Below are 15,349 nucleotides of genomic sequence, written 5' to 3'. Positions count from 1 at the left end.
TCCTTGCTGTACTACCCACCCCAACCCCGTTTAACCTTTTATTTTCCCCTTCCACACAGGCGGTAATGGAAAGCTCCGTCACCGAGAACAACAACCACAGCACGAGGCAGGTGGTCGACCGCTGCTTCACCTCGCCCGCCCGACGCATCGCCTCCCAAGACCCGTGCGTCGACATAGGGGTGAAGACGCTTGCCCTCGTCAAGGCAACACACGACACGGGGCCGCCCACGCAGACACAACCACCGTCGCCGTCAGCACCGCCAAAAAGTGACCTTGATTCATCGCCTAAGGTTAAGGAGTACGCCTATCATTCCTGAGGTGTGTGTTTGTGTGCGAGTCCAATGATCTTGCTGTGACTTTTGTACCTGTGATTGTGAGGGTGTAGGTGCAGGTTTCCGAGTGTATCAATAGTGCGTGGGTGTAGGGTATGTTTGTTGGTTTCTAGCATCGTCAATCAGTATGTACATCAGGAAAAGGAAAATGCAGCTTCGGAAAATTTAGCCGAGATGTAAAAACGGAAATATTATGAAATTACGTAAAGACTTATGCACTGCCAATCAATACTAACTTCAGGAAAAACAAAAAAAGAAATGGAAAATTGAGTGAGGTATTAAAACGTAAATATAATGAAAGTATTAAAGATATATGCACCATCAATTAGTACATACATCGGAAAAAAAGAAAAATACATGCTTTGAGAAATTGAGCTGAGATATAAAAACTGAAAATATTAAGAAAGAAAAGACTGATTAACATTTTTTTTATCAGTATCTATTTTCCATTTCTCAACCTCCTCATTTTCCTGAGTAGACTTTGTTTCCTGATATGAAGACTAACTGAACTGATTCATATGAAGGGACAAATATATCCTGGTGATGTTTATTAATGCTGTATGTGTGTATGTATGTATGTGGTGATGTATATATATAGTAGAGTAAGATTGTAGATAGTATTGTAGTGGGGAAACAGAGATTATTGTACGTAAGTGTGGCAGGGAGAATAGGGAGAGAGAGAGATGGATTCGCACCTCTCGCCGTGAAACATAAATCTTGTGTGTGTGTGATGGCGAAAGAGAGGAGTGTACCGTCTCACCATATCTCGTGTGCTGTGGTGAGAAGTAACCGCACCCCATCACAATACTGTATGGTGAGTGCAGTGACACGTCTGACGAGGAGAATCAAACACCATGGTAATGAAATACTATAAGCTAAAAAGACTACATATCCGGAGTGCAGTTATGTCTCAAACCTGACCAGAAGAATGAAACAGTGTGGTAATGAGATAATATAAGATGAAAAAGACTACATTTCCAGAGTGCAGTGACACTGGTCGTAAGAGGAGAATCAAACAGTGTGGTAATGAAGTACAATAAGCTAAGAAGACTACATTTCCAGCCCTGTGAATCAGTATTTGGGTGTTGCATTTACGACGAGCGTGCGAATTGAACAAATAAAAAAAAGGCTAAATTTCCGGAGTGCAGTTACATCTTAGTCTTACAAGGAGAGTCAAACAGTGTGGTAATGAAGTACGCTAAGCTAAGAAGACTACATTTCCAGCCCCGTGAAGCAGAATTTGGGTGTTGCATTTACAACGAGCGTGCAAGTGACTCATACACACATACATACACAAGAAAATATCAATAAGTAACCATACACATACGTAAAGCATTTAATATATACATAGAGCATACAAATTGCCGCACTCAGGATTCCAACAATGTAAAAAGTAATTCAAAGCAAAACGAAACAAAAATGACCAGAAAATTGCGAGAAAAAGAGAAAATATACAACTTTTATACTCGTGAGATTCTTTGACTTCGTTTTTTGTGATTTGTGATGCGATGTTCTATGCTTACATCCATGCTGACCAATATTAGGGGTGAACGCAGCATAACACAGCACAGGACAGCATAACACACAGATGATGCATGAACTGTTTAGAGACCCCAAGCCGCAGTGCAGTCACGCGAATACCTGACTGGTTGACCAAATGTGATATTACGCTTAAGTTTTTGTACGAAGAAACTGTTGTGTCCCGTTAGCTTAAGACATGGTAGGAGGAGGAGGAGGAGGAAGAGGAGAAGAAGAAGAAGAAGAAGAAGTTGCAGGAGGAGTAGAAGGAGGAGGAAAAGGAGAAGAAGAAGAAGAAGAAGAAGAAGAAGAGGAAGATGAAGGTGCAGGAGGAGGAGAAGAAGATGCAGGAGAAGTAGGTGAAGAAGAAGGAGGAGGAGGAGACAAAACAGGAGCAGTATGAGAGTAAACCAAGTGTGCGTGTGTATGTGTGCGTGTGTGAGATTCAGTGATAAGACCTGAAGACCCACTCCGACAAGGTAGTACTAAGCATAAACCCATTGGTGGGGCCCAGGATACAGCCCACCAAGCCATAGAAAGTGGGTCCTCAAGTTACAACGGTCAATATTCTAAAACGCTTCCGCCTCTCATATCAGCTATTTCCAAAGGCCGAGAAGGAGATTAATTGGGTTCTCATGAGTGGTTTTCTAGGCTCATGGTACAGAAGAATGCCCAGACTACCACCAGGGTCATGAAACTACCCCTGGAAATGTCTGAAACTCCTATGAAAGCCTTGGTAAATATATGTGTGGTTGGGTGTGGATGTGTTTCAGAATATGACCCTGGAATTCACTGAAGATGGTATTAGCTTCACGCCCATTAAGACGGTGAAGAGTGGGTTGTATGCGGTGGAGTCTCGTTGTACTTTAGCGTTAATGGTTAGTCCTTGATTTGTATCCCTATGAGCTAAGTGGGTATGATGAGTATAATAAATATTTCACTTATTTTAAAGGAGGCTTCTTCCCTTCTGCCTACGTTCATTTTAAGATTCAGCTCTGATAAGGTGAGGCCATCTGTGATATGTCTTAGATTGGTAGTTAAACATCAAGGTACTTGTTTTGGGTTAATTTGTAGTGCCGCGGCGACTAGCCTGATGGGCGAGCCTCCCATAACTCCCTCTGCCAGGGATTTACCTCTTTGGCCGACTGGTTAAGGAGTGGCTCTCCCGTCTTGCTGGTCGCGGGTTCGATCCCCGGCGCCGGCAAAACCTTTCCTTGTCTGGATTAATTTCTCATGTGTTTCGTTACACGCAGTGGACGTAAGGGAGTGTAGTAAAGAGAAAATTCTGGCACTACAAATTAAATGGAACAAAAAGAAAAAAATGTGATCAGGAGGATGAATAGATATGTTAAAAGGACAGTGTGATCAGAAATATGAATAGCTATGAGAAACAAAAGTTGTAAATGAGCCTGTAAAATTCTGCCAACTAGAATACGTTTTAGAAATTACTGCTTAGATAATTGTAAACTTTTCTTCTGTTTAATGCAAAGGTTATTAAAGTAAGGCAAACTGTAACTACAAGAATGAATGTATATGAAAGAAGGGGAGTCTATGATTTTGGACAAGCGGAATCCCTGATAGATTATAATTTCAACATAATGTATTTCCATGTGAGGGAAGTTAAGCAAGACACAAACATGAACATACATAAAGAAAGACTAATATCGGTGTCCAGAAATGTAAGTTAGTAAGCTGGTATAAAAAGATTTCCTTCATTAAATTTCCACATTTTTTTTAGTGATTTTAACTTTATTATTGTCACAAGGGAAATAAAGTAAGACAAGAACACGAATATCTATAAAGAAAGACTCAAAAAGGTATCTTGAAATGCATATAAGTAAATTGGTCTTAAAATTTTCCTTCATTAAACTTCCACCTGTTTCTTTTAGTGATTTTAACTTTATTTTTGTCACAAGGGAAATAAAGTAAGACAAGAACACGAATATCTATAAAGAAAGACTTAAAAAGGTATCTAGAAATGCTTATAAGTAAATTGGTCTTAAAATTTTCCTTCATCAAACTTCCACCTGTATTTTTTAGTGATTTTAACTTTATTTTTGTCGCAGGGGAAATAAAGTAAGACAAGAACACGAATATCTATAAAGAAAGACTTATAAAAGTATCTAGAAATGCTTATAAGTAAACTGGTCTTAAAATTTTCCTTCATTAAACTTCCACCTGTTTCTTTTAGTGATTTTAACTTTATTTTTGTCGCAGGGGAAATAAAGTAAGACAAGAACACGAATATCTATAAAGAAAGACTTAAAAAGGTATCTAGAAATGCATATAAGTAAATTGGTCTTAAAATTTTCCTTCATTAAACTTCCACCTGTATTTTTTTAGCAATTACAGGTAGGAGAATTATCACACCACCTATATACTCCAAAATACCATGACAATAAGATCAAGAGTTGAGTCACATGGAATACTATTGGATCCCTTGGTGCAGTGGCGTGGATTGGGGTCAGAGCACCTACCCATTTACCGCCACACCTTGCAACCCTATAATGGCAGCACCGTGGCGGGAACCAGGACAAAGACAGCGTTCACCATAGATTATGAGGGTCAAGCTTTTTTTACTCTCTCTCTCTCTCTCTCTCTCTCTCTCTCTCTCTCTCTCATCCATCTGGCTTTTAAGGGACAGTAAATGGTTGTAAGGCGCCATATGTCACAGCTTGAGGGTATTCTTCAAGTTAAATACTGTTATGCCGGACGTATTACTTGTGTTCCGTATCGCCGTCACAAGACTCCGTGGGAGGGAGATATGTAAACACCTTGCACAGCTTCTGCTGTAGTTTAATATTCTTCCTTAGTAGTAGAATTCACTCTTGACTCTTCACTGGCCACTAGCTTACTATGACTGGGACTGACTCCTCTCGCCCTCTTCTCCTATTTATATACCAAACAGTACAGTCTAGAACGTTACAGAATATATTCGATTATACAAGAACATGTAGCAAAAATATGTGCGAGTTGGCAGCACTTCCCGCCTGGCGCCTGGCCACGGGCCCCGCGGGGCGCGAGCGGGGCCTTGCTCCCCGCCCCCCTGCTCGCTCCTCCCAGAGTCTTCCAGAGGCCCATAGACCCCGGGGGAAGCTTCCAGCACAACAATACATAATGGTCAAGACTATAGGAAGGGCAAGAGGGGAAACCATTACAAATTTACCTACAGAGGATAACTACATCTTTATAAAGCCCAGTTAGAAATAGGATTATGAATTGAAATGAATATATTGCCTTAGGATGATTTGAATATGTGCTTTATGTGTTATTCAAAGCAAGTTGGTAATAAGAATAATGCTTTAAATAATTATCAGGGTTCCGGGAGATTTAGATAGATATGGGTTTTAATTTATTTATAGGCACAATGTGGATCGATGTGTTTGTGGTTTCATCTAGAGTGAAATAACAGGGGCTTGAGACCCATTTGGAAATAAGAATAAGAATTTAAGAATTCAAATATAGGACATGTATTATTAAGAAGTCTATAGGTGATAAACTACATTACTCATTCCTAGTCATTAGATTTCTTTGTAGTAGACTTAAAGAACAGTGTAAAGTCATGGACCTTGGGAGCTAGGGGATATCCAGCATACCAGTGCCACATGGGAAAAACACTCCACGATCCACCACAGAGGCAGAGAAAGACTTGGGACTATAATTATGTTACCAGGCTACCAGTGAAAGCCAAATCCGTGCCAATCGCAGCGGACGGGTTAATCAGTAGTTGTTGTGAAGGAAAACCCCAGTAATCTTGCCTTAAAAGATAAAGAAATAAAAATAAAAACACAGAGGCTTCTTACATTGCTTATTCTACTCACAGCTGTTACTCCTCTAAGTACAATTAAAGAATACATATTTATTAGTATATAAGTCATGTATCAGTGTTGGGTATAGGCTGCCAAGGCTGGTGCATACTGCTCATACTCAAGAATAGCCCTTTAAAAACCTATCTTTACCTGTGTAGTATTTAAAACATATCTAACTATATTGATCTGAGTGCACTAAATCACGGAGACTATATTTTGGTACAAAGCTTGTATAGAATATTGCTTAAATGCAGCATTGAAATAAACGGTTGGATTGTTTCATTATCATTAAAAGAGGGTATTCCAACACATGCAATACTAGTAATGATAATAGTAGTAATGGTGGGCTGTACCAGATATACTTCCATTATTATTTGCTCATATATCCTGGGGCATTCTCAGTTTACTTCTCTCAGTTTCTCTTACTCCAGAAAAAAATATATATGTGGGTTGAGAGAGAAAAAATCATACCCACCTAATATTAGTCCTTTAATTTTAGTCTCCATATATTTTATTTCTGCAGCCCAAGATATCGGAGGCAAGTAAAAAAAAATAAATAAATAAATAAACCATTTAAGCCCTGTACTCTTTCCTGCTAAACCGTATCACTTTTCTTATATAACACCAACATCACAAAGACTAATAGTAAAGCTAGAAATAATAAAAAAAAAAAGGGCATCCACTGTACCTTTAGCTCACTTCTGCTTAATTAATATCTGGCAACCCGTACGAAACGTTTCTTTCTCCTCCCTCAAACCGTCAAACGGCCTCAAGTTCACTTCTGGCAGTACCGGCTCAGAGCTCATGGGAGGAGGGTGTGCGCCGCGTAGCTCTGTGGCTTTTTGAATGAGAACCAGAACTAATCTAATCCATTGACCCAAGAACACCATGAACCTTTTAACTTATTGGTGACGCGCGTGTGATAATAGCGAAGTGTGTATGTGTGCGTCCGTTGAGGAGGAGTCCCAGTTTCCCGGTATAATGACAACGGTGGGCCGGCTCTGGAGGCAGTACGTCCCCGCCAGGTAAGAGGATGATTAACAGGTGTGCGGTGCAGGTGAGGCTCGGGGGGAAGCAGGTATTACAGGTGTTTCTATGTCTCATGTTTATTGCTTTGAGATAACGGTGTGTGGGTTGGTTTGCTGTTTGTCTTTTTCGGCTTCTTCTCGGCCTCTTTCTTCTTTTTCTTTTTCTTCTTCCATGGCACTCCTGATCACTGTTAACTAGCACGTGCTAATCAACACAGATAATCGTTTCCGCCGTTTAGATAGATTACTCGTTTCTGAGATATGAACTATTATAATTTGCTTTTTTTGCGACGATAAGTTACTCTTTTATCAGTGACCTCTAAGAGACCTGGTGCATTCACCTATCTTAAAATGACCCTAAAAGTGATAGGCCTACCAGGCAAGAGCGCTCTCTTCCTTTTCCGGGGTTGAGGGGCTCCTTAGAGGGGACTGAAGGAGACATCGCACAGGTTCTGGATGGGGCGGGTGAGTACGTCCCCATCCAGGTAAGAAAACAGCCGATTACAAATTTACCTTACGTGGGGGCCCGCCCCCCCCCCCCCCCCCCCACGATTCTCCCCCAACACCCCAAGTTTTATTGTTACCCGTTGCTTTTTATCTTGATATATTTATTACTATATTTTTATAGGAATTTCGTCTCTTACCGGGTGGGCTTCCCGGTCCCCGGCACAGGAGTATGCGAGTACAGGAAGACGGACACTGCTGATGCGCCAGCCCATACAAAATATAATTAACTATAAATTAAGGCAATGTTATGTATGTATAAATGGTTGGATGGTGCACCAAATACAGCTAATATGTCAACATTTCCATTATTTCTATTTCTATTAATTTAATTTCCCCTAAATTGTCTTAATCACACGCAACAGCGTGGAAGGTGAAGAAACGTGCATTTTTTTCCCTACATCTTCATTGTTGAGTTGAACTTTGAGGAGCTTCATCTACCGTAAGCTAGTTCTTGTAGGCTGACTTCCGTCTCTCTCTCTCTCTCTCTCTCTCTCTCTCTCTCTCTCTCTCTCTCTCTCTCTCTCTCTCTCATTACACCCATCGTTATGTCCCGTCCCGTCACCCATCTTATGGCTTCTTGGGTGTGGCGGTAATGGGAGCTAAAAGGAACACGGAGGAGATTATTTTTATAGCGTTAATTCACTGTCATTATGGTTGTTGTAAGCCCTCCGGTAACTTATGAGCGAATGAAGAGAACTGTCTAACTGATAACCGTATTTCTGGAGTGGTTTGTCTTTCTTCACGCATATAGTTTCCTTATAAGCTTCTTAATATCTTACAATCTTACATTCAGGAAGGGTTTTTGTACTATAGCTTATGCAGTAGCTAGTAGTAGTAGTAGTTGTAGTAGTAGTAGGAGGAGGAGGAGTGTAGTAGTAGTAGTAGTAGTAGTAGTAGCAGTAGTAGTGTTATAACCTATTACCCATCCTACCATAATAATTTCAAAAGTGTTTTCTTCTCAAGTTTCATGTCACCTCAAGACCCATTATTTTTTTTCCTCTAACTGTCATTATTTCACAGAGGTCTTTACAGAACGCCACTCAAGTCTGTTTATGCACACTATTTTCTTTTTTATTATACCTCGTAACGTAATTTATCAGATCCATTAACCTACACAAAATAGCTTCGATAATGAGAGCGATAAAAATGTCATGGCTGGCTATACTAATGCATGAGGGTATTTTAATTGTTCGTTCCTTAGTCTGTATGTTAAGGTTGATGTTATGGCTATACTGGTGAATGAATGAAGGTAGTTTTAATTGTTAGTTTTTTAGTTTGTATGTTAAGGTTAATGTGCGTATTCTTGACTCTTTAACGAGGGCATTGTGGGATGATAGGCCATTGTAGGCTACTCCTTGTTACGTCTTGAATTGCCTTTTAAACGGAGAAAATAAATGAAGAAAAGAATGGAAGGTGACGGGAAGTAGCAGCCAACCTCCTCCTTCTCCTCTAATTCTTCCATTATCACCTCCTCCTCCTCCTCCTCTTCCGCCTCCTCTAGTTCTGCCATTATCAGCTCCTCCTCCTCCTCCTCCTTCTTCTCTGTACCGTTCGTGTCAGTGTCAAAACAAACACGGATACACTTTTCTCGTCCGTGAACAGTTCATTGGAGAGAGAGAGAGAGAGAGAGAGAGAGAGAGAGAGAGAGAGAGAGAGAGAGAGAGAGAGCAGAGGTACAGAAAGGAGAATGGTCGGTTTCCTGGTTTAAACATGGGTGGTTCCTTTCTTTTAGGCGTCAGCTGTTGATCAGAGAGAGAGAGAGAGAGAGAGAGAGAGAGAGTATAAACCGCATTCGTTCTTACTGTCACGCGCATTCAAGTCAAAACGCTGTGTAAATTCATAATATCAGTTGCATCAAAGTCGACCATCATGAGGAAAGAGAAAGTCCCCCCCCCTAAAAAAAAAAAAAAAGCCAATGACTGTGTGTGTGTGTGTGTGTGTGTGTGTGTGTGTGTAAAAGCGTGACTTTTTTTTATATATACATTCGTTGTTTCATGTCACTCAAAAAAGGGTACCGTTATGCACTGTCACTGGAAACAACACCTATTTTACCTTCAACTTAAAAAAATGCCCTAATTAGCCTATATATGGAATTCATGTATATTATAAAGAAAACAGTAAAACCCGAAGGAGTATAGTTTGTGTATATAGCTTCTAAAATAGTACTAGAACCTTTAATAAACTACTATATTACCGTATTTTATTCAGTAACAAGAGATTCTGCAGCAAGAACATGCATTATAACTTGTAGACAGCAGCTATAAAAAATGATCACTCAGGCTTGTTTAAAAAAAAAAAGGAAAGCTAGAATACATTTTACATTACAGCCAACACAAAAAAACCAATCTATGGGGCTTCGGCAGTAGGCTATCCATGATTCTGTTGTGCTGGAAGCTTCCCCCGGCGACCATAGGCCTCTAGAAGGCTCCCGGAGAAACGAGCAATGGGGCGGGGAGCAAGGCGAGCCGTCCGCGCCCCACGGGGCGCGGCCAGGCGCCAGGCGGGAAGTGTTGCCAACTCGCATATATTTTTGCTACATGTTCTTGTATGATCTGAAATATACTGTAATATTCTAGACTGTACTGTTCTGGATATATTAGGAGAAGAGGGCGAGAGAGTCCCAGTCATAGTAAGCTAGTGGTAAGTGAAGAGTCAGAGTGAAGTGTACTACTAAGGAAGAATATTAAACTTCAGAAGCTGTGCAAAGTGTTTACATATCTCCCTCCCACGGAGTCTCCTGACGGCGACACGGAACCCAAGTAACACGTCCGGCATAACAATCCGTCCGGCTTCAATGTAACAAAAGAAAGAATTATAAATAAAAGCTATAACACATCATTACCTTCGAGACATAATATTTTATAACAAAAAATCTCAGTCTCCAGTTCTGTTAGTTGCACCCAATCTACACTCACCACAGGGAACCATTATAGCCAGCTGATCATATTGGACTCTCCTTCACTACATGTTGCAGGGAGAGAGGGAGAGGGAGAGGACGTGGCCAGGGAGGAAGGAGAGGAATGTAGTGGACGGCTATTGGAACCACGTGACCTACATACTACATAGTTCTCAACCCGCAAACCTCCGCCACCATCATTATACCTCCCGGGCCACGACACCTGCGATGGGACGAAAGCCTAGTCTGTCTGTCTTTATCTATCTGTCTGTCCGTTTATCTATCTGTCTATCTATTTATTTATCTATCTATCTATATATCTTCTATTCCTTTTTCTATTTCTTCTTTCTAGTCTTCATCATCATCATCATCTCTTATGGCACTTTCTTATATTCGCCTTTCTTCTTTTCTTCTTCTGTTTCACCTTTTGTTTCACCTTTCTCTTTTTTTCTTCGTTCTTTTTCTTCCTATTTTTCTATTACTATTGCTACTACTACTACTACTACTACTACTACTACCGTCTCATTTATCATTCCCATATCAACTTTTTACTATTCTTTTTTGTTCTCGTTCTCATTACTCTCTCTCTCTCTCTCTCTCTCTCTCTCTCTCTCTCTCTCTCTCTGTGGCCGTCTACTGTCTTTGTTGGTCTTTCTCTCGCTGCATGGTTGGCTTTCTCGCTCTCTTGCACCGTCACTCCCTCTCTCCTTGCTTGTCATAAACTATTGCTTTCTCCGCGGTCTTCCTTCTATTTTTTCCTCTCATATTTCTTTCCCTCCCTTTCCCTCACCCTCACTCTCTCCTTTCCCTCATCAAATGTTCTCCTTTGTGGTTTATGTCTGTCTGTCTGTCTCGCTTTCTACTCATATTTCTTTGTCTGAATAATTGAGTCGTTTTCGCACTTTTTTTTCCGAGGTAGTGCAAACGAAAGTAAATCTCTCTCTCTCTCTCTCTCTCTCTCTCTCTCTCTCTCTCTCTCTCTCTCATTAGCCGTAGGGAACAACAGCTGTAGCCTCCTAGATGGTCCAGATTACTGTTAAATAGATGGGTCAGGCTAACAACCTTTAAAGTTAATAATAATGATTGCTTAGAGATGGTAGTGGTGGTGGTGGTGGTAGACACCCCCCCTTCCCTTCTCTTCCCTTCCCATCCCTTCCCTTCCTTTCCTATACCAGTAATAACTACATAACCTTCCCACGGGTGGATATATGGGTGGGAAGGTTGTGTGCTACTGGATCCTAACTGGTTGACTGGTTAGTATAGTGCTGGTAATAGATGACTCAGGCAGTTCTGTTTAGGGATGTGGGTTCCTGTTTTGGGTTGACGTTGATGGAAGGTGGCAAAGAAGATGAGTGTGCATATGTGCTTTCTTCAGCGTCGTGATAACCGTGTGAATGTTGAGTGTTCCGGTGGTAATCTATGACGCAAGCAGTTGTTTTGGGGATGAGTTCCGATCTTGGCTGTGCTACAAGTTGATGGAAGGTAGCGAACAAGACAACATGGATTCTTGGTGGAGAGTGTGTGCTTTCTCCAACTGGGTGCTAACTGGGTAAATGGTTAGTATAGTGGTGGTATGAGATGGTTATATGGTAGCAATAGAGTGGTTGTGTGGTGACGAAAGATAGTGGTAATAATAACAAGACTTTAAAACCATGGGAGTGTGTGCTTTCTTCAAGCGTGTGCTAACTGTATAGTAGCAACAGATGGTCGTATGGGGGCTATGTATGGATGTATGACGGCAATGTATGGTTGTATGGTGGCAAAAGCTGGTTGTGATGATTGTATGGTGGCATTAGATGATTGGGAGGATTGTATGGCGGCTAGAGTTGGTTAGAGATAATAGATGAGTGTCTGTCATCTATCTATCTTCGCTGCGGGTTCCAGTCATGACTTTCTTGTACTTAGATGGAAGGTATAGCGAGTTCATGAAGGTAGTTTTCTTCACGTGGGTGCTCGCTAAATGGATGAGCGATTGACGTAATGATGGTAATTGATGACTTGCGCGGTTTTGTTTTGGGTGCGGGTTACAATTGTCTTAGCTGTTCACTGTGATGGAAGATAGAGTGTGTGTGTGTGTGTGTGTGTGTGCTTCCTTCAACTCGGTGCTAATTGGATGACGGACTGACGTAATAATAGCAACAGGTGACTGAGTTTGTTTCGTATTGACTGGATTTGAATCTTGAATCTTGACCGTACTATATTTTAATGGAAGCTACTCTTTTTAACGGAGTGGTGGGTGACTGGCTGGCTGGGTAGTGGTACAGATGGCTCGGGTTAGAATCTTGACCGTACTGTACTTTGATGGAACCTACTCGTATTTGATAACAGGTTGGGTCCGTGGCTGGGTGGTGGTTTAGATAGCGCCGATTGTTATGATTCCGGGTTCGAATCCTGGCCATATGCTATACTTTGAAAGATGGCAAGATTATAGTGCGTGTGTGTGTGTGTGTTCTCTTATGTTCTTATACAGGTTCTTTCCAGTTTTTAGTATTGCGAGAACGAAACTGTATCCCCAGAGAGAGAGAGAGAGAGAGAGAGAGAGAGAGAGAGAGTTTCTTCTATTATTATGTTGCCAAATGCTGGAAAAAAGAGAATGTATACTTTCTTCCTATTACGTAAATTGTGTTCAGGCTAGTTTGATACTGTAAAAGCAAAACTATTCCCCACACACACCTTATTTTACTTTAGAGAGGGAGAGTAAGAGAGAGTGCTTTCTTCCTTTTAAAATCTTTGGTAGGCTCAGACTTTTATTACTCCAAGAACAACTTTCATTTATATTTTCACTTTTTCATATATCACCACCACCCTAACAACAAACATTAGGCCTAACTATCTCATTCTTTGGCCTATAAGGTGTATTATCTGACAGTACTCATAACAATGGAAGTATATGAAGAACGCTGCAAAAAGGGAGGAAGTTATGGCCTTGTTAATTATTACAAGCTCATTCTGTAACATTTCACGGTTTGATATTAGAATAGAGTCCTTGAAACTATATATAGGGTAATGCCAGATCCGTTAAATAATATACAAGGTTAGTATGTCTCTTGCTTGATAGACAAAAGAATAACCATGTAATAAGAGGATGAAGAATAAAAACGGGTGAACTCCTCTATTGTTCACCATAAGATCACTTGTCTAAATTAGCCTAATATTAAGGAAGGTTTTTTTGTTCATTTCCACTTATTTGAACACGAGAAGTAAATGTGTAAGTCTCATATTTGTAGTTCACAGAAGGATATGAAGAATGAGGAGGAGGAGGAGGAAGAAAGAAAATGGAAGGAAGAGGAGAATGATAATGAGAATAATGATAATGTCAAAGAAAACGAGATAAAAGAGAAGAGGAAATAAAACAGAAGGATGTAGAAAATGAGGAGGAGGAAAGAAAACAGGAGAGAGAATATTAATGATAATGTCAAAGAAAACAAGATAAAAAAGAAGAAAGAAAACAGAAGGATATGAAGAATGATGATAATGATGAGGAGAAGAAAGAAAGAAAACAGGAGAAAGGGAGAATGATGATAATACTATGATAATGTAAAAAGTAGCCAATAATAAGGAAAGTCTTAGTTCATTTCTATCTATTTGAACACGGTAAGTAAATGTTTAAGTCTGACGTAGCTAGTTCAGGCTTGTGTGTGTGTGTGTGTGTGTGTGTGTGTGTGTTATTTGTAGACGTGCTCAGAGAAGTAAAGAAAAGTCGCCTGAGGTGGAGGTGGTGGGGAAGGTGAATGTCTGTCTGTCTGTCTGTCTCTTTGCATGTATGATGTTCTCTCCTCTTCCTCCTCCTGCTGTTCCTGCTTCCGCTTTGCTATTAAAATTGCTGTTGGTGGTGCTGTACTTAGGAACTGATGCTGTTGTTTCCTTCTCCTGCTGTCTCTGTTTCTGTTTCCGTTTCTGTATTTGTTTTTTGACCTCTAATCTTCTTTCCACTGTCTCTGTTTCTGTTCCCATTTCCGTATTTTTTTATCTTTTTTTAATCTGCTTTCCTTTCCAACTGCTCTTCTTTTTTTCTCTCTCCTGCTGTTGTTTCTGCATTTCCTATTAGTGTTGGTTTCTTTGCCGACTTGCTGTTCTTTTCTCCTCCTTTTGTTTCTATTGGTGCTGTTTATTTTTATTTGTTGTTCTTTCCTGCTGTTTCTTCTGCTTTTTTTTGTGTTCATGATAACTTTTCTTTCCTCCTATTGTTTCTTTTGTTAGTGTTTTCTTTTTTGGTTGCTCTTCTTTCCTCCTGTTGCTGTTTCTGTTTTCTGTATTGGCTGCAGCTGTTCTTGCCTCCTGTTTCTGCTTTGTTTCTGTTTTCTTTCTTGTCTGGCTGTCCTTTCATTACGCTGTTGCTATTCCTCTACTTATGTTATTATTACCCTTGACACTGCTGTATTATTTCCTGATATTGACCTACGCCCTTCCTCCTCCGTCCACTACTTCCGCTATTATTACTACTAGTGTTGCTGTTATTCTCCTATATTTACTCGTTCCCTTGATTTAGTTTGCATAGGTGTGAGTCAAGGCCTTGGTGTGAGGGATAGTCTTCTCAGATCGATACAGGTGACAAATTATATAGTGTAGGACTCGTAATGATGTTGATTGCGCCGTATAAATCACTGAGTTGAGATGAATGGATTAGTTGAAAGTGTGGCTATCGTAATGGACTGGTGGGAAACTATATATACCATTTTAATTCACGATATTGATTAAGTAGTGTAGATATAGTAAGGAAGGTTATGATGTGCACCAGCTAGCGGGCTTTTTCATACCCTCTTTATTAATCATTTTTATTTATACTTCCTTTCCCGTAAAATGTATTAATATATAGACTGCATATTAAGTGGTTATGAATAAAGTTGATTAATATGGTTTTCATTGTCTTATTCTCTCTTGCAATAGCGTTAGTTTGGAAGGTTTTTGCTTCATAACGACTAACGATATTTTTATTCTTATTTTCCTTATTATATTGAATGATGATGATGATGTATATTAAGTGGTTATGAATGAGGGTAATTAATATGACTTTCACAGTCTTATTAACTCTTGTAATAGCTATAGTTTGGAAGTTTTTTGCTTCATAACGACTAACGACATATTTATTCTTATTTTCCTTATCATATTAAATGATGATGATGTATATTAAGTGGTTATGAATGAGGGTGATTAATATGCTTTTCATTGTCTTATTATCTCTTGAAATAGCGTTAGTTTGGAAGGTTTTTGCTTCATAACGACTAACGACATTTTTATTCTTATTTTCCTTATTATATT

General features: G+C 40.0%; 2 protein-coding genes across 3 annotated transcripts in view; both read left to right on the top strand.

The window, feature by feature from the left end:
* The window catches only part of LOC126996173 (brother of CDO-like), a 57,245-nt gene extending 53,852 nt beyond the window's left edge, over nucleotides 1-3,393 (top strand). For both annotated transcript variants that reach the window (XM_050856440.1, XM_050856439.1), the window contains exon 16: nucleotides 60-3,393. In XM_050856440.1, coding sequence (XP_050712397.1) covers nucleotides 60-317 — 258 coding nt within the window. In that variant the 3' untranslated portion in view covers nucleotides 318-3,393. The remainder of the gene's footprint in view (nucleotides 1-59) is intronic.
* Nucleotides 3,394-6,434: 3,041 nt separating this feature from the next.
* The window catches only part of LOC126996302 (heparan sulfate 2-O-sulfotransferase pipe-like), a 32,513-nt gene continuing 23,598 nt past the window's right edge, over nucleotides 6,435-15,349 (top strand). The window contains exon 1 of the mRNA XM_050856680.1: nucleotides 6,435-6,684. Within this exon, the coding sequence (XP_050712637.1) occupies nucleotides 6,599-6,684 (86 nt within the window). The 5' untranslated portion in view covers nucleotides 6,435-6,598. The remainder of the gene's footprint in view (nucleotides 6,685-15,349) is intronic.

The sequence above is a fragment of the Eriocheir sinensis genome, chromosome 9 (assembly GCF_024679095.1).
Source record: "Eriocheir sinensis breed Jianghai 21 chromosome 9, ASM2467909v1, whole genome shotgun sequence".
Taxonomy (NCBI): Eukaryota; Metazoa; Arthropoda; class Malacostraca; order Decapoda; family Varunidae; genus Eriocheir; species Eriocheir sinensis.
The sequence above is the reverse complement of the archived record's forward strand: the minus strand, read 5'-3'. Positions and strand labels throughout refer to the sequence as shown.